The sequence below is a fragment of the Hypanus sabinus genome, chromosome 13 (assembly GCF_030144855.1).
Source record: "Hypanus sabinus isolate sHypSab1 chromosome 13, sHypSab1.hap1, whole genome shotgun sequence".
NCBI classification, from domain to species: domain Eukaryota; kingdom Metazoa; phylum Chordata; class Chondrichthyes; order Myliobatiformes; family Dasyatidae; genus Hypanus; species Hypanus sabinus.
Window position 1 is genome coordinate 46,553,202 of NC_082718.1, and position 24,671 is coordinate 46,577,872.

At 38.3% G+C, this 24,671-nt stretch overlaps 1 protein-coding gene across 3 annotated transcripts in view; it reads left to right on the forward strand.

Annotated features, from left to right (window-relative positions):
- kif21a (kinesin family member 21A) overlaps positions 1 to 24,671 on the forward strand; it is a 131,154-nt gene that overhangs the window by 53,061 nt on the left and 53,422 nt on the right. For all 3 annotated transcript variants that reach the window (XM_059987556.1, XM_059987557.1, XM_059987558.1), the window contains exons 7-17: positions 408 to 523; positions 2,959 to 3,154; positions 5,027 to 5,216; positions 5,521 to 5,584; positions 6,548 to 6,745; positions 9,761 to 9,842; positions 9,924 to 10,035; positions 13,228 to 13,416; positions 14,036 to 14,235; positions 17,138 to 17,245; positions 23,266 to 23,334. In XM_059987556.1, coding sequence (XP_059843539.1) covers positions 408 to 523; positions 2,959 to 3,154; positions 5,027 to 5,216; positions 5,521 to 5,584; positions 6,548 to 6,745; positions 9,761 to 9,842; positions 9,924 to 10,035; positions 13,228 to 13,416; positions 14,036 to 14,235; positions 17,138 to 17,245; positions 23,266 to 23,334 — 1,524 coding nt within the window. The remainder of the gene's footprint in view (positions 1 to 407; positions 524 to 2,958; positions 3,155 to 5,026; positions 5,217 to 5,520; positions 5,585 to 6,547; positions 6,746 to 9,760; positions 9,843 to 9,923; positions 10,036 to 13,227; positions 13,417 to 14,035; positions 14,236 to 17,137; positions 17,246 to 23,265; positions 23,335 to 24,671) is intronic.

Consider the following 24,671-nt stretch of genomic DNA (forward strand, 5'->3'; position numbering starts at 1 on the left):
ATAAAAATTGCTGACTCTGCCAGTCTTTGCTGCAAGATGACGCTGACAGTGGAACAATCTTGAACAATATCATTGATATAGATATTTTCATACCACTGCGATGGAACCTTCAATCATGACTTGTTGTCTTGTTCCTGATATTCTCATGTCTAGAAAGTCCTTGTATTGAAATTTATATCGCTGAAACTGTTTACTTGTTTGTCCAGTCAAGTTTGCTTACAGTAATTAATCCTGACCATGTGGTTTTAATTACCAAATGTGTGCTTATTCATTTCCATTGCTATTTGTCTTGAGTTTAAAAAATGTTAATGGCAAACAAAATAATTCTTGGATAAAAATGCACCTTTGTAACTCTGGCCTTTTTTCTTGAAAACATTAATTGGTCAGTTATAAAACTTGTTTTTCAGTTGGCCCTTGGAAATGTCATCAGTGCACTTGGTGATAAAAGTAAGCGAGTAACTCATGTGCCTTATAGAGACTCGAAACTAACCCGATTGCTGCAAGATTCTTTGGGGGGTAATAGGTAGGTATTCGCTGGAGATTGATTAGATCATTTTAATGGTGCTTTATGCCTACTTTGTGATTCTTTTATGAGAGAAGGTTGGGTGATGGCAAGATTATATTTTTATGTTGCTGAAATTGAAAGAACATCTGCTCATTTTAAGCAATTGCTGTCAAACTTTCGAAAGTGCTTGAGCTTATAAGCCTATCATTATTAGATCTTAATTTTGTGACCTGAACTATTCTCATGACCTTGTATTCAAAATGATCATCTATTTGTATTAATGCATACCCAATTGTACATTGTGGATATCTACCAAGTAGGTAATGAATTGTGGAACTCTTGTCTAGGAGGACTTCAATCAAGTTGAAAATTATTGACAATGACAGGATATCCTCTTCATTATTCCTTTCCATGAAGGATCCTAACATACAATCAATTAATTTATTGAGGTTTTAGAAAGCAGACTGGATATATAACAACATAGTAATGTTGAAATTTGAAAAGAAATTGTCATTCAAACAAGATATAATTTTCCTCTTAGGTTTTCAGGAGGCTTAAAAATAGTACATGTTGAATTTCGGTACCTTTTTGTGTAGCAAGTAAGTCATTTGGGTAAAGAAAAACATTTAAAGTAATTACAGTATATTATTAATGTTCATCTGACTTGAATTAAAATCAAGTTCAGTCAATATTTCTAGTTAATATTTCTAAATTTGTTGAATTTTCTCTTTAAGAAAAACCTAATGAATGGGCACCATGTAACATTCCTGTATCAATGGAAAATTCAGCAGGTAGCTAATTAGGTTCCTAATGACAAGCTTTAAGAGTCTAGATATTTTGAGTATTTCTAAAACTATAAAATTGATCTCATTTGGAATGTCATTGGTGCTGCATCTAGTGTAATGACCAAAGAAATAAAGGATAACATGGCCCATTATTAATGAATGATAAACAAGAGAAAATCTGCAGATGCTGTAAATCCAAGCAACACACACACAAATTGCTGGAGGAACTCAGTAGGAAGAATTTAATTCACTACAAAAAGACTTTGAACTGAAGCTGAGGTTCAAAAATGAAACATCAAGACTTTGGTTGCAGAAAGAAATCTCTGAACCACCACCCTGCACTGTGGAAAACGGTTAAGATGCTCTTTATTGCCTTTCGAATATCATACTTAGTGGAACGGGGTCCCAGTGCAAGCATTTGGCCAACTTCTTTCAGAGTGATGAAACAGACTGCAAATTACTGAATGTGGGGGTCTGAGACTCCTGCGTGACATTCAGCCTGATATTGAGAAGCTGATATCACTGCACCAAGCCCATCCATCTCATTGAAATGTGAAAAAGCAGTGAAGTAAATAGTTGGACAACTAATGTACTCTCTTAAAATTGATGAGAATTGTTTTCACTAACTAAATCATTTGTAGTTTTATATAGATTTGAATAATTTTTGTAATTATTTGTCACTGCTTTGAATCTGCAGTTCCAATTTTCTTTAATATGGATCATTAATCAAAATTCTTCATTGTTTTTATATAATGGCTGAAGAAGGAGCATGGGTGCTGGGGATGTGGTCTGGAAAGCAAGAGGACAGTAACCCAAAATTTTTGAGAACCACTGTAATTAGACATTCTTTAATTAGTTCAGCACATCATAGGTCAAAGAGCCTGTTCCTGTGCTGCAGTATTCTGTTCTATGCTTTAAAGGCTTTATTACAACCGGAGCATATCTTTTAAGTTATTATGACATCACATAGTTAAAAGTGCCTCCGTTCCAATTGTATGTTTGGGTAAAATTTCTAAACTATAAACGTAGAACAATACAGCATCGGACAAATCCATCAGCCCATGATATTGTGCAAAATGTAATTGTATATGCATTGGATAGGAATACCTATTAGTTCCAGGTGAACTATCTGGAATGTTAAACTTGTATATTGCACTAAATGATCAAATAAAAATGCTAGGCAGGTGATAGAGGGTTGCTATCAATAACCAGGAATGGAGAATTCTGCCAAAACTGATGTGCAATCAAGCAGCTTACAAATAGCGACTTGGTAAATAATTCCCCGCCATCTTTTCCTTGCTGTATAGCTCAGTCTCAAATTATCTGGCTGGTTGGGATTTGTAGAAGCTCTGTCAAAAGATCTTTTATGGTGGAAGTATTTCTATAGCCTGCCAGTATTCTAAATCTGTTAGGCGGTGTGTGTTCAAATAAGTTAAAACGATATGCATATTAACAGTTGTAAGATACTGAATCACTTGAGTGGAAATTACTTTTAATTTTTTAATCCAGTTACTATGATATAGTAATGGCAAGTTGTACTTTGTTTAAGTGACATTGCTGATTTTATTGCATTGCTTTATTAGTTGGGTACTTAAACAGATGTTTTCAAACATCCTGCATGAGATCTAGGAGATGTATTTCAATAGTAAATCGAGTTTTCTTTTGCAGCCAGACGGTTATGATCGCCTGTGTTGGTCCATCAGATCGTGATTTCATGGAAACTTTGAACACATTGAAGTATGCAAATCGTGCACGAAACATCAAAAATAAAGTGATGGTTAACCAGGATAGGGCAAGCCAACAAATCAATGCACTCCGAGGTGAAATAGCACGACTCCAGATGGAACTTACGGAGTATAAGACGGTAAGCAAATTTTAAGGAAAAACTGAAGGGAATCCTGAATGTCTCCTGGATGTTTTCCATTCTGCACAGTATAGGAGGTCACCTCTTTGTAATTTTTATCAGAAACTTGAGTAATGGATTAACGTCATTTTTGAGATCATACAGGAACTTTACCGGTTGGGTTAATGGTTCTGCATAGTTAGAACTTCTGACCTGCATAGTGATGTCCACATATTCTCGACTCCTTTCAGATGACCATTGCAATACAACACCAATTATCGTTCATTCTCAGCATGGGTGCCAAACAGGTAGATTTTCCACACTACTTACACTTTATTGTTCATCCCAGCACACTTGATTCACAATTTAAAAAAAAATTGTTGCACAGTAAAGTTATACATTTTAAAGTGAGCTGAGTGATTTTAAAGAAAACATGGGGTCCAGATATTTTGAGCAGAGAGTAAGGACTGGGACAGGCAGAGTTGTACGTATTCGTGTATTCAGTTCACACAATTTTTGTTTAAGTAATTTTTGGTATAATGATGTTAACACCGCTGACCATGCAAGTGCTTATCATCCATCTTAATTTGTGCTTGAGCAGATGCTTCCGCAGCAGTCTGCTGCATTGAGCCTGTCCTCAGTGCTTTTCATCCTATGGCTATGAAGAATGCATAAAATGTTATCATATTTGTGTAATCTCTGGTAGTGATTATACCAAGTTCTTTCTTTGCATGGATAATTATATGCTTGGGAGCTGCTGGTGATAATATGCTTTGGATAATAGTACACAAGTGGTGAAGGCACTTGATATTTAAGACTAATTTGTTTAGCTGCTTTGTTTTCAGTGGTGTTGAGTACTCCTGAGTTATTGTGATACTTGGCCATATCAGTGAGAGTACTTTTATTTTGCTCTTCATCTACTGTATAAGGGTTAAGCCTCATGAGGACAAAACCCTTCGAGGTGAGTTTCAGGTTACCTACTGCTGCCATGAGGATAAAACACAGTACTTGCTATTCTCATTGGTCACATTGTGTCACTTGGATAGAGTGATGCACAGATAATCACAGATATCCTGTCTAATGTTTCTTCAGACCACAGATCATCTTCTCATTGCTTGATCTTGCACACTTACAATCCTTCATGAACATCTCAACTCAGATTTTCACTCCAAACCTCAGCCACATCCATCTACTTTCCCAGCAGTGCCTTGGTCTCCAGTCTGATCCCTGTCCTGCTGTGGGCCTTGACTCCTGAGCAAATCTGGCCCCATTTTTTTTTCTACTCCATCTACAGACCTGTGTGTGATTCTAGTTGTCTGCATATTTACCCACCTTCTCATGTTCTTGCCCCAAAATCTCATGGAATTGTCATGGTCTTGTGGGAATGGAAATAGTTGGTTGTGAGTAGTGATGAGCTAAACAGCAGCCTGAGGGATGCACTGAATAAGTTTGAGTCAAGTCAGTTTAATGTTGAATGTGGGTAGAGTACTGGAGAAAAGATCCCATCTTTAGCTTGCGTTAATCAAAGACATTTGACTGGGTTTGTTTTGCTCATTTGATGCAGTTGCATGTATTCTAGCAAGTTAAGGTACAAGCCCATAAGATCTGCAGAAAAGTAGTAAATTTATTTAAAATAAACTAGGCAAAGATCAATAGTAGGAATTTGAAGACTAGACACAGTGTTCCTATAATTCAAATAATGATTGTATAATATTATGCATTTGTGGTCTTTTTGAGGTGAATAGGACCCATGTGTATTTTTTTTTTAAATTTTAAAAAATTGTGGTATGACCAGAAGAATCTTCTTCCAGTCCAGGCTGAAACACAATGTCAGAGAAATCTGAGATGAGCTTGGATTTTTAAAACAAATCACCTGTTCTTTATTTTTGTTAGGGCAAGAGAATAATTGGAGATGATGGTGTGGAGAGTATTAATGATATGTTCCATGAAAATTCCATGCTACAAACTGAAAACAATAATCTGCGAATGAGGGTAAAGGCAATGCAAGAAACTATAGAATCACTGAGGGCAAGAGTAACACAACTTCTCAGCGATCAGGTTAATCAAGTACTTGCCAAATCAGGTAAACTCTTAATAAAATTATTATGCTGTTTGTTTCTGACAATTTTTCATTGTGATTTAATGATATAATCTATGATTATTTATTCACAAATAACCTGGTCAAGAGCCAATTCCTCTTTTCCTGAGGCATTCTGAAAATCCACTGCAAAGATGACCAAACTTGTTATTAGCAAAAGCAAATTTGAACAAATGAACCATACAATGTTCAAAGCTGGTGTGAGATTCTGAAATATTTCACATCCCCAGATGATCATAATTGCATTTAAATTGTTCTGATATAAGTTTTCTATCTTGACAAATTATAGGAGATGGAAATGAAGAAATTAGTGCAATGATCCAGAATTATATCAAAGAGGTTGAAGAGCTCAGGTAACTGTAACTTTAAGATGAAGATATATGCATACTGGCACACATCATTTTTTGAAAAAAGACAAAAAATTATGTAGAGGCAGGTAACTTGGATTGTCAAGTTTGCACCATCATTTAGTAAGTTTGTGGCCTTTCTGATTGTAATCTCAAATCCATATTCACATCTTCCTTGGGCATTGTTTTACCCCATTGTTTTTCAAGAATCTATTTCTGTCTTCCTTGAGGAGTGATAGAAGCATTGTCTGCATATCATTAAAATAGGGAGTTCTGAAGATCTAAAATGCTTGAAAAAAAATTTCACCTTGTTCTTGTTCTAAATGGGTATCCCTTTATTTTTAAGCAATAATCCCAAGTTCTAGATTCTCACTTAAGAAGAAACCTCTTCGCAGCCACTTTTGTCAGGACCACTGATAATTCTGTATGTTGTTAATGTCCCCTCATTGTTCTAAACTGAAGTGAGTGCAAACTTAGCCCTCTTAAGTTTTCCTCATAAGACCTCCTACCTGTTTCAAGTATTAGTTTGAAATTTCTCTAGCATTACCACGTTTAAATAAGCAGACAAGTGCTGTATAGTGTGGTGTTGCCAATGCTTCATATAGCTGTGGTTTAACCTCTGAATTTATGATATCCTCTAAGATTATTTTAGAAAGTGAAAAATGTGTGGGATTTTCCCAAGAATGAGGATCATGGGCCTTTTGCTTTCGAACAGACTGCACAATGAATTCAATATTACATTGGAAGGTGCACCTTATAAAAAAAATCTCAGAGTTAACAAGTAAACTGCAAGATGATCCTTGAAGTCTCCTCTTATAATACTGTATTCTGCACTATTTAATCTTATTTGCATTCTATATTGTTCATGCAACTTCCATGGAACATTTCTGTGGAGTATTTCATGCTATTCTAGTATTTATCTCTAACCCATGGTTTCATTCTTGGCCTTGTACTGTTTTATTATTTTAGATCAAAACTATTTGAGAGTGAAGCTATGAATGAAAACCTTCGTCGTAACCTTTCAAGGGCTTCAGCAAGACCCCCATATCTTAATGGTACTTTTTCTGGTTCAGTCCTTGGTTCAGAAAAGGATACAATGGATGTCTTGGAAATGGCTAAAAAGGACTTGGAAAAGCTCAAGAAAAAGGAGAAGAAAAAGAAAAAAAGGTGTGCGTTCTTCCTGAATATCGCCTGCAGTTACTAAATTGCTGTAATGCATTTTTTTGTTAATGGGATATGGATAGCAGTGTTACGTTTCAATTGATTTTTCCAAATATAGTTTGTTAAAGGTTTCTTTGTGGGTCTCAGTTAATCGTGTGCATGAGGTAAATTCAACTTTTCATGTTAAGTATTCTTTTATTTTAAATATTTGTATTAAATGTAATGTTTCAGATAGGATTTGTACTTTTGCAAGTTTTTGTGGTCTTTTGTTAATTTTGTCATTTTCCCAATGCACACTTCTTTCCCCATCAACTTGATATACAATCTAGTCTGTCATATTCCTTCTCTCTTAATTGCGTCTCCTCTTGTCACAAGGACAAGCTAGAGTGAGGACAACATTTGAACAAGTCTTAGTATCGCTATCTAATTGGCTGTTAGGCAAGAACTGGAAACATTAGAAATGGAGTATTATAAGAAATTTCCTGTTCAATATTTGAAGTTGGATGGCATAGACTCCTGTTTAGAAGTAGGAAGACAATGTAGAATATTTAAGTTTAACTTCCTTCTACAGAGAGTGACTGTTTTGTGGAACAGAGTATCATGTTAAAAGTTCTAAAGAAGAGTTGGAAACCTGAAGGAGATGGGTGGTTGGCAGTTTATTGACGTCTGGCCAGAGAAACTGTTGACCTTTTTCCCCCCGTCTTAAATTTTACCATGTTTTAAAATCCTTGTTTTGGATGTGGTTTTCTTGAGTTAAAAATTAACTTGTATATGTTTATATTAAGTCAATTTTTCATTTGTTTATTGCCTTGATATATTCTGGATTGAGAAAATAACTGTTGTCATATCAGATTTCTTTTTTTTTCATCTTTACTGCAGTTTCACATTGTCAAAAATAACATAGCTTGCATTTTAAGTGTGGTTTCTTTATAACCATATTTTGAAATTTCCTGTTGCAGTATAATATTTTGTTAGTTTACCATCACAATACAAGTCATTTCTGTTCCAAAGCACTTGGAATTCAGTTAAAGTCATGAAGCTTATTTTCAATCAATAAATGGTTTTGGAATATTAATGGTTAAAAAATGTGTACTTCAGCTATATTTTGTTGTTATAACAGGATATGTATTTTAATACGGTGGTTGAAGATGTGATTTCTGTGCAAGTGTTTTTTGTTTTGCAAACAGACAACTACAACTGTTCACAAGTTTGAAGAAGCAAAGGTCCATGTCATATGTAGATAATTGTTGTATTTTGCTGATAACAAAACCTGTGACTCTTATTGTGCAGGGAAATTAAAAAAAAAATCACCACCTTATTTAGTTATTGCATTTATAACAGTGCTTTGTAACAGTATTCAGCCTTCCCTTTGTTCACATAAATGAATATTACATTAAGAGATTCTGATCAATTTAATTAACAATTTTTGTTTGTGAATGTACCTTTTTCACAGTAGATGCAAAAAACCATAGAAAATTGTAAAGCATGAAAACTAAAAATACCGAAACTGAGATGGTAGCAATTCAAAAGTATTCATTTACCTTTGCTCAATACTTAGCTGAACCAACTCTTGCAGGTATTACAGCTAGTAGTCTTTTTGAGTAAGTCTCTATTAGATTTGCATAACATGATGGTGCAAGGTTTGCCCATTCCTCCTTGCAAAATTGCTCAAACTGTGCTAGGTTTGTTAGATAGTGGTGGTGGGCAGCAATCTTGAAGTCATGACAGATGTTCAGTTGGGTTAAGGTCAGTACTGTGATTAGGCCACTTCAGAGCATCAATTTTCTTCATCTGAAGCCACTCCATGGTTGCTCTGGCAGTGTGCGTTTGGTCATTGACCTATGAAAGATGAAGTTCCTCCCTAGTTAAAGCTCTCTGACAGAGGCAAGCAAGTTTTTATCCAGAATCTCTGTGTTCAGCAACATTCATCTTCCTATCAATCCTGACCAGATTTCCATTCCCTGCTGCTGAAAGGCATCCCCATAATATGATGCTACCTCCACCATACTTTACAGTAGGAACGGTGTAACCTGGCTGATGTGCAGTATTAGATTTACACCTCACATGCCACTTATTGTTGAGGCCAAAAAGTTCCACATTAATCTCGTCAGACATTAAGACCTTCCACATCTTTACAGTATCTTAATGATGCTTTACAAAGTCTTTCCAGGCAAGGATATGTTTTTTTTTTCAAACCAGGGCTTCTTCCTTTGCACTCTTTCATAATACTTGTTTTTATGTGCAAGACCTTAGAGATTGTGGAGCTATCAATTTTGTCTCCAGTGACAGTCACTGATTTCTGCAGCTCACTCAGTGACTTTTGGTGTCACAGTAGCCTCTCTTACAAGTACCATTATTGTCTGGTACTAAGTTTTGAGGGGTTTCCTGACCTAGACAGTGTCACTGTGGTTTCCCAGTAGACCGCATTGTGTTCCAAAGTATGTTCAGTGCCTTCGAGGTGGTTTTGTACCCTTTCCCAGATTTGTGCTTCTCCACTCAATTCCGTGACGTGTCTTAAATGCTCACTTTGGTTTGGTCTTTTGAAAATCTACCATACTGTTGGACCTTACAGAGAGGGGGAGTATTCAGGTGATCCTTCATTTTCTACATCAACAAATTTGGCGAGTTGGTAAGGTAATACGTATATGACACCTGAAGAAAGCGTAGTAATTACAAAGGGGATGTATTATTTATCGGACTCAGAATTTTCAGTAAATTGTTGACGGGTTTTGAATTTTCCTTTTGATTTGACATGAGGCACAACGCTCGAAAAATAATCCCTCAATATATTTAAAATTTAGAAAATGAGACCATAAAATGTGGAGATAAGTTGTATGGGCTGTATACATATTCAAGGCATTGAATTTGTAAGAAGGTGACCTATATATCTTAATATTTGTACTTTTTTTCATTTGCATGATTGGGGGTGTGCGACCTCTTAATTTTAATTAATATCTGAAGAAGTGTAAATGTTGTAACTGGTGTGACATCTTAATGTAATTCATATTATGTTTTACACAGCCTAACTAAAGAGGATTTTAATGAAGGGGAGAAATCAGAAGAGAAAGACATGGAAGAGAAAGAAAAGAATGACTTGGAGGAGGTATACCTAAGTTTAAATAGCTAAAAGTAATTTAACATTTTCATCAAATCAAAGTAAGTGACTCAGATTTTGCTTTTGAAGGAGGAAGGTCAGGAATACAGCGATCATGAAGGGGATGAAGAAGATGCTGAAGAAGATGAAGTTGAAATAAGTGAAAGTTCGGATGAATCTGACTCTGAAATAGATGAAGAAGGTAATGCCTTAAACATTTCTATTGCTGTCTGGCTTTTATTTAGATTAATGATTAGTTGGCTTTGTTTATCTAAGATTTTGATTCATGGGCTTTGCTTAAATAAGTATGAGCACCCTATTTGTACAGTATGATGATGTTTTGAACAATAGAAGTTCTTGATTCTTGCCAATAACAACCTATTCATCCCTGCTTTAATGCAAACATGAGAAATGTGGCCAGCAAAAAAGCCCTTTGAGCCTGTTCTGCCATATGTAAGTGTTGCGTATCCCGTAACTGGATAACTTACCAGCAAAGATAGAGAGGTCCGTTGAAGTCTGATGTCACTATTTTCAAACGGTTTTATTTATAAAGGGGCACAAAAGTAAGGTTAATGCAAACATTCAGATAATGCACGTCGTCAATACTCAATCTAGGGTATAGTAATAATCATCATTAAGAAGTAATCTCGGCTGTTGTCTAGGGGATAATATTTTTGTCCATTGGAAATATAAAAAGTCATTCAGAAGTCTGCAGACTTTAGCCTTTCGAGGAATCGTTGGGTTTCACGTGTTTTAGAGGGATCGGTGAAAACGAAAAGAAAACTTGCCCGGGTCTTTATGAAGCCACTCCGTTAAATCAGGGGAGCATTGTTTTCCCCGTTGTTAGTTTGAAGTCCTTCTCGGTATTATCAGCCACCCGCTCCCCAGGCAAAGGAGTTAGGAGCGCACGTGGCGTTGAGTGGCTTCCAGCTCTCACGGGAGCGTTGAGCAAGCGAGTTCTTCTGGTGCGTCGCTCCGGTACCGCCTCCTGCAATCCACTTTTATCTTTACTTGCAGAGTTGTAGGTGTCCATCAAAGTAGGGTGATGCAATCTCCACCCCCACATTGCTCGAGGGTGTCCATTTCCCTGGTAACTGTCACGTAGCAGAGACAGGCACGTCACACAGGTGCCTCTAAGAACAATGGCCAGAACCTTTGCATTGTCTCTCACTTCCGAGACCTGAATTAATAGCGATCTTGTGATTCTCCGGAAGGAGGGGGCTGCTCCTGCCCCTTCGGCCCCTCAGAGCTGTGGTACCTTCATAACATAAGGATTGTGTCACCTCTTCTATCTCAGCTCCACTTTTCTGACATGTCCTGACTCTTGATGACATTAATAGCCAGAATGCTGCTTATCAATTTTCAATGAACCAGATGTCTGACCTTCCATAACCCTTTAATGTTAAGAATTCCAAAGCTTCCCCATCTATTGAGTGAAGAGGTTTGTCCTCCATTTAGTTCTGAATAGATTAGACCTTATTCTGAGTCATGTAGAAATCTTGTAATTTTAATGAAATCTGATTCTTCTAAACTCAGATCTGATTAGCCTTGTATTCTGTGAACTCTGCTCATATGGTAAATCTGCATTCTGAGGGACCAGGTTGATGAGTCTTTATTGCCCTCTCTCTGCAGCAAGTATGTCTATGTTTGCACACTGTACAGATTACACCAGGTGTGGTCTTACCAATGCCCTAAGAACTGCAGTAAGACATCAGTATTCAGATCCTCTCTTAATAAAGGCCAACTTGCCATTTGCCTTCCTCATTGTTTGCTTCATCTGCATGGTAGTTTTCACTAAGATCATCAGCATTTCCCATCCTGTTTCTGTTTAAAAACAAAAAATCAAAATAAAAACTGCAGATGCTGGAAATCTTAAATAAAAAGAATGTTAGGAAAGCTCAGCACTTCAGACTGCCTCTGTGCTACTTGACCTGATGAGTTTTTCCAGAATTTTATTGTAGCCTCTTCAAGTACTCTACCTTTATGTTTTATCAAATCGAATGTTCTCATATTTTTGCACATTTTATTTGGTCTTTCAAGTTCTTGCTACTCACTTAGCTTGTCTCCATGTCTTTAGACGTCTCTACATTTTTCACCACCAGCCTCCACCACCCAAACTACACACTAAGTTGCCTTGTTTTGTATCATTCCAAACTTAGAAAAAGAACTTCTGGCTTCCTAAGCTATTGTTATAGTTTATGAATAACTGGAAACCAACACTGATACCTGTAGAATGCCACTTGTCACATGCTGTCAACCTGAGGAAGATACTGTTCACAATCTTTGTTTTGTCTGATAACGAATTCTCAATCACTGCAGTATTTTGCTCCCATTTCCACGTGTTCCAGCCTGTGTGGGACCTCAGCAAGAATCTTTTGAAAATCTAATACACCATATTAACTGGTTTCCCTTTGCCTATTAAACCAAACTAATTCTTGTAGAACTTGAGAAGGTTTTTTGCACATGATTTCTCTTTTAAAAAATCTGTCTCTGTACAATTACATTAGTCTTTTACACTAGTTCTCGGTCACTACAACCTTCACAGTAGTTTCTGATGTGTTTCCTGATTCTACTAGTAGGTCACGTAATATTTTGTTTCCTTCTTTCTGCTTACACATTCTCCTTTGTTAGTTCCCATGCTGGTAAAGAAATTGTTTTTTTTTAACCTGCATGTAACAACCCATTCCTTTCTCCACCTTCTCAACCCATCCCTCTCATCTCTTTCTCAAATTCATTATTGCTTATCCAATGTTTTGCTGCAATTTGTGCTTTCAGCTGGATTCAGGCACTTGAACCATTTTTCTTTCCTTCCTGGATGTGGGGATTGTTACAAGAGTCAATGTTTATCCCCAGGCTTTAATTCTAATGCAGAAGCATTAGAAAATTAGTGAACATTAATTAATTAATGTTTAATTAATAAAGTATTAATGAACATGTTTAAGATTATGAAAGAAAATAAAATAAAGCAAAATACTTCCAGAATGATAGGAATGAACATAATGTAAGTTGGTGAGTGACTGGGGCTTGAATGTGCTGTTGCCGTGTTTGGCACATGTATGTATTGCAATGGACAAAGAATTTAATAGCCAATTATAATCCCTGTATTGGCAGAGAAGCACATAGGAGTACACAGTTCATTTTTAAAATATTGTTATTTTGGTGATAACAGTTGGATCAATACTTGGGTTTGTCATTGAATTTCCTGGTTCGGACAGGTGGACCAATGCTTTGTGATAAATATTTGATCTTTGAACATTTGTGCAACAGCAGCAGAAGAACTCTGAGGTTTTTCCTTGCCATTTAATGATGCTTAGATTTAAACAATATTTTACTTTTTCATGTTCATGATATTCAATCACTCTTGTTACTCAAGCAATCTTCCTTATTTCCTTAGCTAATTTCCAGGCAGATCTGGCTAACATTACCTGCGAAATAGAAATTAAGCAGAAGCTTATTGATGAACTGGAAAATAGCCAGCGACGACTTCAGACACTGAAACAGCAGTATGAGGAAAAGTTAATGATGCTGCAAAATAAAATTCGGGACACCCAATTGGAGAGAGACCGTGTTCTTCAAAACCTGGGTAAGATAGAGAGCAAAAATGATTTTTTGACATAAAGCTTTGTTTATAACTTGACAGGTCAAATTCTCAATCCATTTTCTTTTCAATTTGTATTCTTTTCAACATCTTATAAGCCACTTTATTGTGTTTCCTTAAAGCAATAAGTGTGGCGTGTGGCCAAGTCGTTAAGGGTTTGGACTAGCGATCTGAAAGTCGTGAGTTCGAGCCCCATCTGAGGCAATGTGTTGTGTCCTTGAGCAAGGCACTTAACCACAAGTTGCTCCAGTCCACCCAGCTGAAAATGGGTACTGGCAAAATGCTGGGGGTTAACCTCATGACAGACTGGCATCCTCTCTGGTGGGTGGTGGGGGGGGGGGGGGGGAGATGGGAGTGCGGTTCTCATACTCTGTCACTTCAAGCCATGAAAACCGGCATAAGCACCAGCCTGATGAGCCTATAAGGCTCGGGATAGACTTTAATTTTTAACTTGAAGCAATAAACAATTTCATGTGTTAGTGCCTAATATGAACAGTATTTCACTCCACAAACTTGAGACGTAATAGTTGTAGCAGGTATTCAGAGTAGATAGGAAGTATCTGTCTTTAGGTTGCAGATAAACCTAAAACTTTGATTATTCTAGGTTCAATGGAAAGTTTTTCTGAAGAAAAAGCAAATAAAATTAAATCAGAATATGAGAAAAAGCTTCAAGTAATGAACAAAGAACTGCAGAAGTTGCATACTGCCCAAAAGGAACATGCTCGCTTACTAAAAAATCAACTGCAGTATGAAAAGCAGTTGAAGAAACTGCAGCAGGAAGTGGGAGAAATGAAGAAAACCAAGGTAGAGTTCATTTATTTCTGGCAGCTATAACACACTAAATTTCTCTTTATTGGCTTGGAATTTTGTGAAGAAATAAAAATCAACGCATGCAGAATGCTGGAATCACTGAGCAGCTTGGCAGTATCAGTGAGAATGAATAAACAGTCCATGTTTCAGGCCAAGACCCTTCTTCAGGATTGGAAAGGAAGCGAGAAGATGCCAGAAGAAAAAGGTGGGGGGAGAGGGTCGGGAGGATGGCTAGAAGGTGATTGGTAAAGCCAGGTGGGTGGGAAAAGTAAAGGGCTGAAGAAGAAGGAATCTGATAGGAGAAAGGGAAGGATAAGAGGATCCAGCAGGAGGTGATTGTCATGAACAAGAGAGAATCTGCAGATACTGGAAATCCAAATTCCTCTGACCTGTCCCCTTCCCTTATTTCCTCCGTTTCTGCCACATCTGCTCTCAGGATGAGGCTTTTCATTCTAGAATGAAGGAGATGTCCTCCTTTTTCAAAGAAAGGTGCTTCCCTTCCTCCACCATCAACGCTGGCTTCAACCCTGTCTCTTCCATTTCACACATGTCTGCTCTTACCCCAACCTTATGCCACTCTACCAGGGATAGGGTTCCTCTTGTCCTTGCCTATCGCCCCACCAACCTCCGCGTCCAGCTCATAATCCTCCAGAACTTCCACCATCTCCAACGGGATCCCACCACCAAGCACATCTTTCCCTCCCCCCCCCCCCCCCACCCTTCTGCTTTTTGAAGGGATCACTCCCTGTGCGACTCCCTTGTCCATTCATCCCTCCCTTCTGATCTCCCTCCTGGCACTTATCCTTGCAAGCGGAACAAGTGCTACACCTGCCCCTACACCACCTCCCCCACTACCGTTTGGGGCCGCAAACATTTCTTCCAGGTGAAGCAATACTTCATCTGTGAGTCTGTTGGGGTCATATACTCTGCCCAGTGCCCCTGGTGTGGCCTCCTGTATATCGGTGAGACCCGATGTAGACTGGGAGTCAGCTGCACAGAGCACCTACTCTCTGTCCACCAGAAGAAGCAGGATCTTCCTGTGGCCACCCATTTTAATTCCATTTCCCATTCCCATTCCAATGTGTCTATCCATGGTCGCCTCTACTGTTGCAATGAGGCCACACTCAGGAACAACACCTTGTATTCTGTCTGGGTAGCCTCCAACCTGATGGCGTGAACATTGATTTCTTGAATTTCTGGTCATTCCCCCGTCCTCTCCTTCACTAGTTCCCATCCCCTTTTCCCTCTCACTTTTTTTATCTCCTTGAATACTCATTGCCTCCCTCTGGTGCTCCTCCCCATTTTTCTTTCTTCTATGGCCTATCCTCACCTCTCTGACTTCACCCTTCTTCAATGCTGTATCTCTTTCATCAGTCTACTTCCCAGCTATTTACTTCATCCCTTCCCCTCCCAGTTTCACCTGTCACCTTGTGTTTCTCTCTCCCCTCCCCCACATTTTAAATCTACTCCTCATCTTTTTTTATTCAGACCTTTTGAAGGGTCTCGCCCCAAAACATTGACTGTGCTCTTTTCCATTGATGATGCCTGGAGGTGATGGGTTAGAGGAGGTAAGAGGTCAGAATGCAAAATAGAAGAGGGGAGGGGAAGGGAATTTTTTTTTGACCCCGAAAGGGAAATCAATATTTATGCCATCAGGTTGGAGGAATATAATGTGTTGCTCCTCCAGCTTGGCACAAGAGGAAACCACGGACCAACCTGTTAGAACGGGAATGGGAATTAAAATGTTTAGCTGCTGTGAAGTTCCACTTTTGGCGATGAGAATAGAAGTACTCAACAAAGCCGTCCTCCAATTTACAACAGGTCTCACCAATATAAAGGAGGCTGCATTAGGAGCACCGGACAGAATAGATGACCCCCAACAAATTCACAGGTGAAGTGTTGCCTCACTTCATGTGAGGAGAAATAGCAGGAAAAAGCATCTTGAATATTAAAGCCTATTCCCTTCAGTCACCATAATGTTGATCAGCCTGAAAATACAAATGTTAGTTTCATCTCCTCACCACCCACCTAATGAAGCATGGCTTGTGCTGAGGGAAATATGAAGACAGGTAAAGTTAATAGAAACGGTAAATGTGCTTCTGTTGTAAAGTTGTACACTTTTTGAATGTTGGCATGTAATTTAAGTACCACTGAAGCTATGTCATGATGGCCTATCATATTACTAAATATTATTGTTAGTATTTTATGGGAAATTGATATGTAAGGTGGGCAGAATTTAGTCTTGATTGCACCTTAAATTTGTTTGCATTCTGCTGACCAAGTGAAAGTGTTGGAAACAATGACATTTTGAAGCTGGCTGCCAGAATTTATTGAAAGGTTGAGGACCTGAAAGTTTACTGTTTCTCTTTCTGCACATTCTGTCTGACTTGAGTGTTGCCAGCACTTTTTTTTATTTCAGATTTCTTGCAGCTAGGTTTGTATTGTTCTCCCCTATCGGTGCTTTTTCCAAAAAAAATATAAAAGAGAAATGGCTGACATTCTCTGCCTTAATGGATTATGTTGGATGTCTCAGAGATTAGGATGATTGTGGATAAGTTATTATAATAGATGTTACAAATGCCTAGTTACAATGTTAAAATTGTGCATGCATTTGAAACTTTGATTTATCACATGTAAGGCAAACAGCAATGGAGAAGGGGGAAAATATGATAGGAGGAAATTGTATGTAGGTCCACTAATAGTAACTTTTACAAGTTCATGGTCTTCTCAGTAACAAGTATGGCTGAGTTCAATGATAGAATAAGAAGGGCTAATGCTTGGACCTGATACAAGTATGAATTCTTTATTCTTAAACATTACCTAGCCCTAGATTGAAGAAAGTAATTAAGGATGGTGGTGGCATTCAGAAACAATGTCTATTCTTGCCGTTTTGAAGGTCCGTCTCATGAGACAAATGAAGGAAGAACAAGAACGTGCTCGAATGACAGAATCTAGGAGAAACCGAGAAATTGCTCAGTTGAAGAAAGATCATCGCAAGCAAGAAGTGAGTATTGAATTGTTTAAAAATGTTCATTGTCAGAAGGATAAGATCAGTTCTAATCCTCAAGAAATTAAAATTAATGCTTTGAACTTTTGCATTTTTATAGTTTATTTTTGCTTTAGATCATTTTGTACCCAAGATTGAAAGACTCCCTACAGTACATCTAATTAAAATATCATTGTGCTATCTTGCACTTTTCACCATTAAAAAAAAATCAGTAACTGGAAACTTGATTTTGTGTTATTGGTTGGAGATCCTGTAACACTGCCTATTTTTGTAAGAGATGGTGTAGAAGTATAGGAGTTGGGATGTAATGTTAAAATTGTACAAGGCATTGGTAAGGCCAAATTTGGAGTATTGTGTACAGTTCTGGTCACCAAATTATAGGAAAGGTGTCAACAAAATAGAGAGTACAGAGGAGATTTACTAGAATGTTACCTGGGTTTCAGCACCTAAGCTACAGGGAGAGGTTGAACAAGTTAGGCCTTTATTCTTTGGAGCGTAGAGGGGGACTTGACAGGGGTATTTAAAATTATGAGGGGGATAGATAGAGTTGACGTGGATAGGCTGTTTCCATTGAGAGGAGGGGAGATTCCAAGAAGAGGACATGAGTTGAGAGTTAGGTGGCAAAAGTTTAAGGGTACCACGAGGGGGAACTTCTTTACTCAGAGAGTGGTAGCTGTGTGGAACGAGCTTCCAGTAGAAGTGGTAGAGGCAGGTTCGGTATTGTCATTTAAACTAAAATTGGATAGGTATATTGACAGGAAAGGAATGGAGGGTTATGGGCTGTGTGGGTCAGTGGGACTAGGTGAGTGTAAGCATTCAGCATGGACTAGAAGGGCCAAGATGGCCTGTTTCCGTGCTGTAATTGTTATATGGTTATAATGGTGGTCATTTTCACTAGTTTGGATGTTGTTTTATTGTATTTTGCCTAAAATTTTCAATCGATAATATTTTTTTCTTTCTGACCTAAAAGGTTAGAAATGCTAATCTGCCACACATTAGTGTTAATTTATTGCGAGTCATTGAATTAACCAAAACCAAAATATATTTGCAGTTCATTAATCTGATTCTTCAAATTTGAAATTCTCATGCTACTAATCCCATAACTTGGGAGACATTAGGAATGTCTGCCTATGGAATTCCATCTTCCTTGTGATACGTCTGGGAAAACAATTTGCGAAATCAAAATCACTTTTATTTAAACCTTTTCACATGGTCTACACAGGTACAGTGGTTCTAGAAAGTTTGTGAATCCTGCAGACCTTTCTCTGTTTCTGCATAAATATGACCTAAAATGTGATCAGGTCTTCATGTAACACTATTAAATAAATTACACAAAAAGTATTTAGAAACGAGAAAATCTGGAGATGCTGGAAATCCAAGCAACACACAGAAAATGCTGGAGGAACTCAGCAGGCCAGGCAACATCTATGGAAAAGAATGAAGTCAATGTTTCAGGCCAAGATCCTTCAGCAGGACTGGAGGAAAAAAAAGATGAGTGGAGTTAAATGTGGGGGAAATGAGGGAGGAACACAAGGTAATAGGTGAAATGGGAATGGGGAGGGGTGAAGTAAAGTGCTGAGAAGTTGATTGGTAAAACAGATACAGGGCTGGAGAAAGGGGAAATCTAATAGGTGATGACTGAAGGCTCTGGAAGAAAGAAAAGGGGAGAGGAGCACCAGAGATGGGCAGGCAAGGAGATGAGGTGAGAGAGGAAAAAGGGGATGGGGAATGGTGAAGGTGGGTGGGGGTCCTTACCAGAGGTTTGAGAAATCGATGTTCATGCCATCAGGTTGGAGGCTTCCCAAAGAGAATATAAGGTGTTCTTCCTCCAGCCTGAGTGTGCCCTCATCGCAACATTAGAGGAAACCATTGATCTCCCTTCTGTCACTTATCCTTGCACGCGGAACAAGTGCTACACCTGCCCCGACATATCCTCCCTCACTACCATTCAGTGCTGCAGACAGACCTTCCAGATGAGGTGAAGCTTCACCTGTGAGTCTGTTGGGGTCATAAGCTGTTCCCGGTGTGGCCTCCTGTATGTTGGTGTGACCCAACATAGATTGATAGACTGCTGAGCACCTATGGTCCATCTGTCAGAAGAAGTGGGATCTCCCAGTGGCCGTTCATTTTAATTCCACTTCCCCTTCCCATTCCGATATGTCTATCCATGGCCTCCTCTACTCTCGCAATGAGGCCACACTTAGGTTGGAGGAACAACAGCTTATATTCTGTCTGGGTAGCCTCCAACCTGATGAAATGAACATAAATTTCTTGAACTTCTGGTCGTGCCCCCCCCCCCCCCCACCATTCTTCCTCCCCTTTTCCCTCTCTCACCTTATCTCCTTGCCTGCAGATCTCTGGTGCTCATCTTTCTTCAAAGGCCTTCTGTCCTCTCCTATTAGATTTTCCACTTCTCCAGCCCTGTATCTTTTTCATCACTCACAGCTTTTTTAATTCACCCTCCCCATTCTGGTTTCACCTTGCCCTCCCCCCACCTTTTAACTCTACTCCTCATCTTTTTTTCTCTCCAGTCCTGCTTGAAGGGTCTTGGTCTGAAACATCAACAGTACTCTTTTCCATAGATGCTGTCTGACTTGCTGAGTTCTTCCAACATTTTGTGTGTGATACTTATTCATTGATTTATTGAGAAAAAGGATCCAATATTTATATGTATTTGTTGGAAAAAGTATGTGTATCTTTGTTTCCAGTAACTGGTATAACTCCCCCCACCCCGGCACAGCAATAACTTCAACTGAACATTTCTAGTAACTGTTCATCAGTCCTGCACAGCAGGTTGGAGGAATTTTAGACCATTCCTCTTTATAAACAACAACACACACAAAATGCTGGTAGAACACAGCAGGCAAGGCAGCAGCTATAGGGAGAAGCGATGTCGATGTTTCGGGCTGAGACCCTTCGTCAGGACTAACCGGAAGGAAAGATAGTAGGAGATTTGAAAGTAGAGGGGGGAGGGGGAAATGCAAAATGATAGGAGTAGACCGGAGGGGGTGGGATGAAGCTAAGAGCTAGAAAGGTGATTGGCGAAAGTGATACAGAGCTGGAGAAGGGAAAGGATCATGGGACGGGAGGCCTCAGGAGAAAGAAAGGCGGGGGGGGGGAGCACCAGAGGGAGATGGAGAACAGGCAAACAACCAAATATGTCAGGGATGGGGTAAGAAGGGGAGGAGGGGCATTAACGAAAGTTAGAGAAGTCAATGTTCATGCCATCAGGTTGGGGGCTACCCAGCCGGTATATAAGGTGTTGTTTGAATTTCCAGCATCTGCAGATTTCCTCGTGTTTCCTCTTTATAAAGCTGTTTCATATCAGGGATGTTGGTGGGCTTCCTTGCATGAACTACCTGCTTCAGTCCTTCCACAACATTTCTATAGAATTAGGGTCAGGACTTCGACTCAACCATTCCAAAACAAATTTTCTTCTTTTTAAACTATTGTTGTTCATTTACTCTTGTTTTTGGATAATTGTCTTGTCGCATTATCCAGCTTGTATTAAGCTTCAGGTGACGGGACAGCCACCTTGATATTCTCCCGTAAAATGTCTTGATACAATTTTGAATCCATTGTTCCCTCAACGATTGCAAGCTGCCCAGGCCCTCAGGCAGCAAAGCAGCCCCAGACCATGATGCTTTTTCCACCTTGCTTCACAGTTGGGATGAGGTTTTGGTGTTGCTGTGCAGTGCCCTTTTTCCTCCTAAGATAGCAATTTGCATTTCTGCCAAAAAGTTCTTGTCTCAAAACTTGTCTCAGAACATTGTCCCAGAAGTGTTGTAGCGCATCCAGGTGATCTTTTACAAACTTGAGACGTGCAGCAATGTTTTTTTTTTGGGAGAGCAGTGGTTTCCATTCTTGTTCAGTGTTTTTCTTATAGTGGACACATGAACAGAGATTTAAGATTTCTGCAGGTCTTTTGCTGTTACCCTTGGATTTTTTTTTCACCTTCAGCATTGTACATTGTGCTGTTGCTGTGATCATTGCAGAATGCCCATTCCCAGGGATAGTAGCAACAGTACTGAGTTTCCTCTATTTGTAGACAATTTCTGTTGCTGTACATTGATGAACACTCAGTAGCCTTTTATCGCCTTTTCTAGTTTCATGCATCTCTACAATTCTTATTCTGGGGTCCTCTGAAAGTTGTTTAATTGAAGCATTGTGCACATAAACAGTTCTTTCCTGGGAAGAGCAAGCTCTACTAGTAATCTGCCTTGTATGTCTTTTTTATAGGGCACCTCTAGAACCTACACCTCCAATCTCATTTCATTGATTGGAGGATCTGACTCCAAATAGCTGTATACAAGGCATTACCCCAGAGGTTCACGTACTTTTTCCAACAAATACATGTAATGTTGGATCATTTTTCTCAATAAGTAAATGAACAAGTGTGTTTTTAGTGTTATTTATTTAATTGGATTCTCTATTTTAGGACGTGTGCAGATCAGATCACATTTTAAGTAATATTTATGCAGAAATGGAGAAAATTCTACAGGGTTCACAAACTTTCTAGCACCGCTGTAAATAGGAGTAGGAGGATACAGAATTTTTGCCAGTAGGCAGACAATTATCCTTAGCTGTTTAGGATGTGTTAGAATTTGATCTGATGTGTCATTTATGGGACTCTTTACCTCAATGTGTTTCCTCAGTTGCTTAGTTTGCACTTTATCCTCTTGCCTTGCACCTCAGTTTTAATTATGGCTTGTGTTGTTCTGCATATTACACTAACTATGTTAGAGTTGATCCCACCACCCTCCAATAATACGAGAGGCGAAGGATATTTCAGATGATTTTATTTCATGTGTTCTAAAATAATTCTGCTTCTGCTGGTTGCACACAGTATATCATCAATGTGTAATTCTGACCAATGAGATATATTCAGCATCAAATCCAGTTTAAAATACCACCCCACAACAAATGTGAAGCCAGTAAATCCCTTAATTTCAGTGTTCTCATCCACTCTACTGTAGGGTTTGCAAATAGCTATATTGTGCAGAATGGCAGATTTTATTCCCTTGATAGATTCTGTACATTACAAAGGCAAGTGGGATTAGTAGATGAAACATGATAGTCAGCATGGACACAGTGCGATGAGCAGCCATTTATCAATGCCACGTAACTCTGACATTGTGCCTCAATCCATCACCTATGAAGGAACTTCACGAGTTTGCTGATTTTAGCAAATCTGTGAGTGATATCATGCACTCCATACAGCTTTCCTCAGTCTGAAGGATATCTCAACAACATGTTACTATTTATTATTCATTCTTTTAGTCTTTGAACAAATTTACAACTATGTCAAAAAATTTTAAAAGTGGAAGATGCTCAGCAGCATATTTTAATTTCTATGTTAGTTGCAACACAGTTATCACCATCATTATGTGCTATGCCGTATGACATGGGCAATGATCTAATGACCATGATTGTTCTTGACAAATTTTTCAACAGAAGTGGTTTGCCACTTCTGGACAGTGTCTTTACAAGACTGGTGACTTCAGCCATTATCAGTACTCTTCAGAGATTGCCTGGCATCAATGGTCACATAAACAGGACTTGTGATGTACACTGGCTGCTCATACAACCTTCTACCATCTGTTCTCATGGGTTCACATGACCCCTGATCATGGTGGGGAAGGGAGGTGTTAAGCAGGTGCTACCTGCTTAACAGATGACTTGTAGGCTAATGGAGAGAAGAGCACCTTGCACCTATTTTGGTAAAAATGTATCTCCACCCCATGTAACACAGTACTGTGGTAATAAGTGTGTCCATTGTCATTCAGCAAAGTTTGTGCAGAATACTGAATACTACATTATTTTTCTTATGTATTCAAGTTAGTTATTGAACCTGAAAAAAATATGCACAACACTATGTATAGATTTATTAGAAATATAAAACTGCAGGTTTTTGTCCTTTTTATTTTGGCCTGCTTCATCTACAGAAGGCAAGGTCTTTTGAGTTTCTGAACATATAACAGAGCACAGGCCTTCATTTCCCTTTTATCCCCCTTCAGCATCAAATGAAAATTCTGGAAGCTAAGAAGCGACAACAAGAAATAATTCTAAAGCGCAGAACTGAGGAGGTGAGCCATTTGTTCATAATTTTGTCTGTGTATATAATATTCTTTCAAATTGATGGAAAACTTAGCTGAAATTTAAATATGCTGAAAATTAGAATCATTGTCTTTATGACTCCATGATCAGTATTGTTTATAGCAGTAAAATGATTCCACTAAATGATAACATCACATTTGAGAAATTAATGCGCGAGGGCTTTGTAAATTATAAAAATAACTATATATTATTTTATATGTATTAATATATATATATATAAAAATTGAGATTAAGGTCTCTTGTGAAGTAAATATGGATAAAGCTGTGTTATCAGTTTCAGTGCAAACACAAGGAAATCTGCAGATGCTGGAAATTCAAACAACAACACACAAAACGCTGGTGGACCCTTCGTGTTTCGGCCCAAAACGTCAGCAGCGCTTCTCTCTGTAGATGCTACGTGGCCTGCTGTGTTCCACCAACATTTTGTGTGTGTTGTTATCAGTTTCAGTGTTGTGAACAAAAATGCTGTAAAGAGTTGTTATTAAAATGGGAGTTTATCAATGTGTTTTTTTCTGATTGAAATCTTTTGGAAAATTTCTTTTGAAATGGACATCTCAAATGAGTTATCCCTGTACTGTTTGCACAATGATCATCTTAAATTGCAAGGTAAAATTGTGCAGCTATCTTGATTCATGATATACTTTAAATGTGTTTTAGATCTTAATTATTTGGAGCTATTACAAACGAATGTTGAATGATAAATCCTGTGTAAAATTCAGAGCATGCTTCATTGTCTTCTATTACACACTTAAATTCCAAAATCATTAACCGGGTACAAAATTTGTTTCTGGCCCTGTCAGTGATTTCAAATAGGGCAAGTTTGGACATGAGAACGAATGACAAAATAACAGATATATGGTTTAGCATATTCAAGACAGGAAGTTTTTAAAATTTACCTTTGGAATCTAGGGATGCAGTGTTGGGAGAGTGGAGGTGTAAAGTACCATTAAAGCTTGATGGAAAATGTGAACTTAAAGTTGTATCACAATTCTTTTTCATGCTTCAATCAAAAATGTTTGTATTTAAATTGACTTCAGATACTCCAAAGCAATTAGTGGGATGAGTACTTTTAAAAGTGTACTACTTAGGAAATATAGGGATTAAAAAGTCAATTTGAGTATAACAGCTTCACACAAGTAGCAATATGATGCTAATAACCAGACAATCTGTTTAAGTGTTATTAATTCAGACAGGAAAGTATCAGAATTTCAAAAAAAAAACTTATTTTAGTATTTGGATGGTGCTGATATGTATAGCATAATTCCAATTAGCTCTGAAAACTGCAGGGAAAGATGAGCCTTTTTTT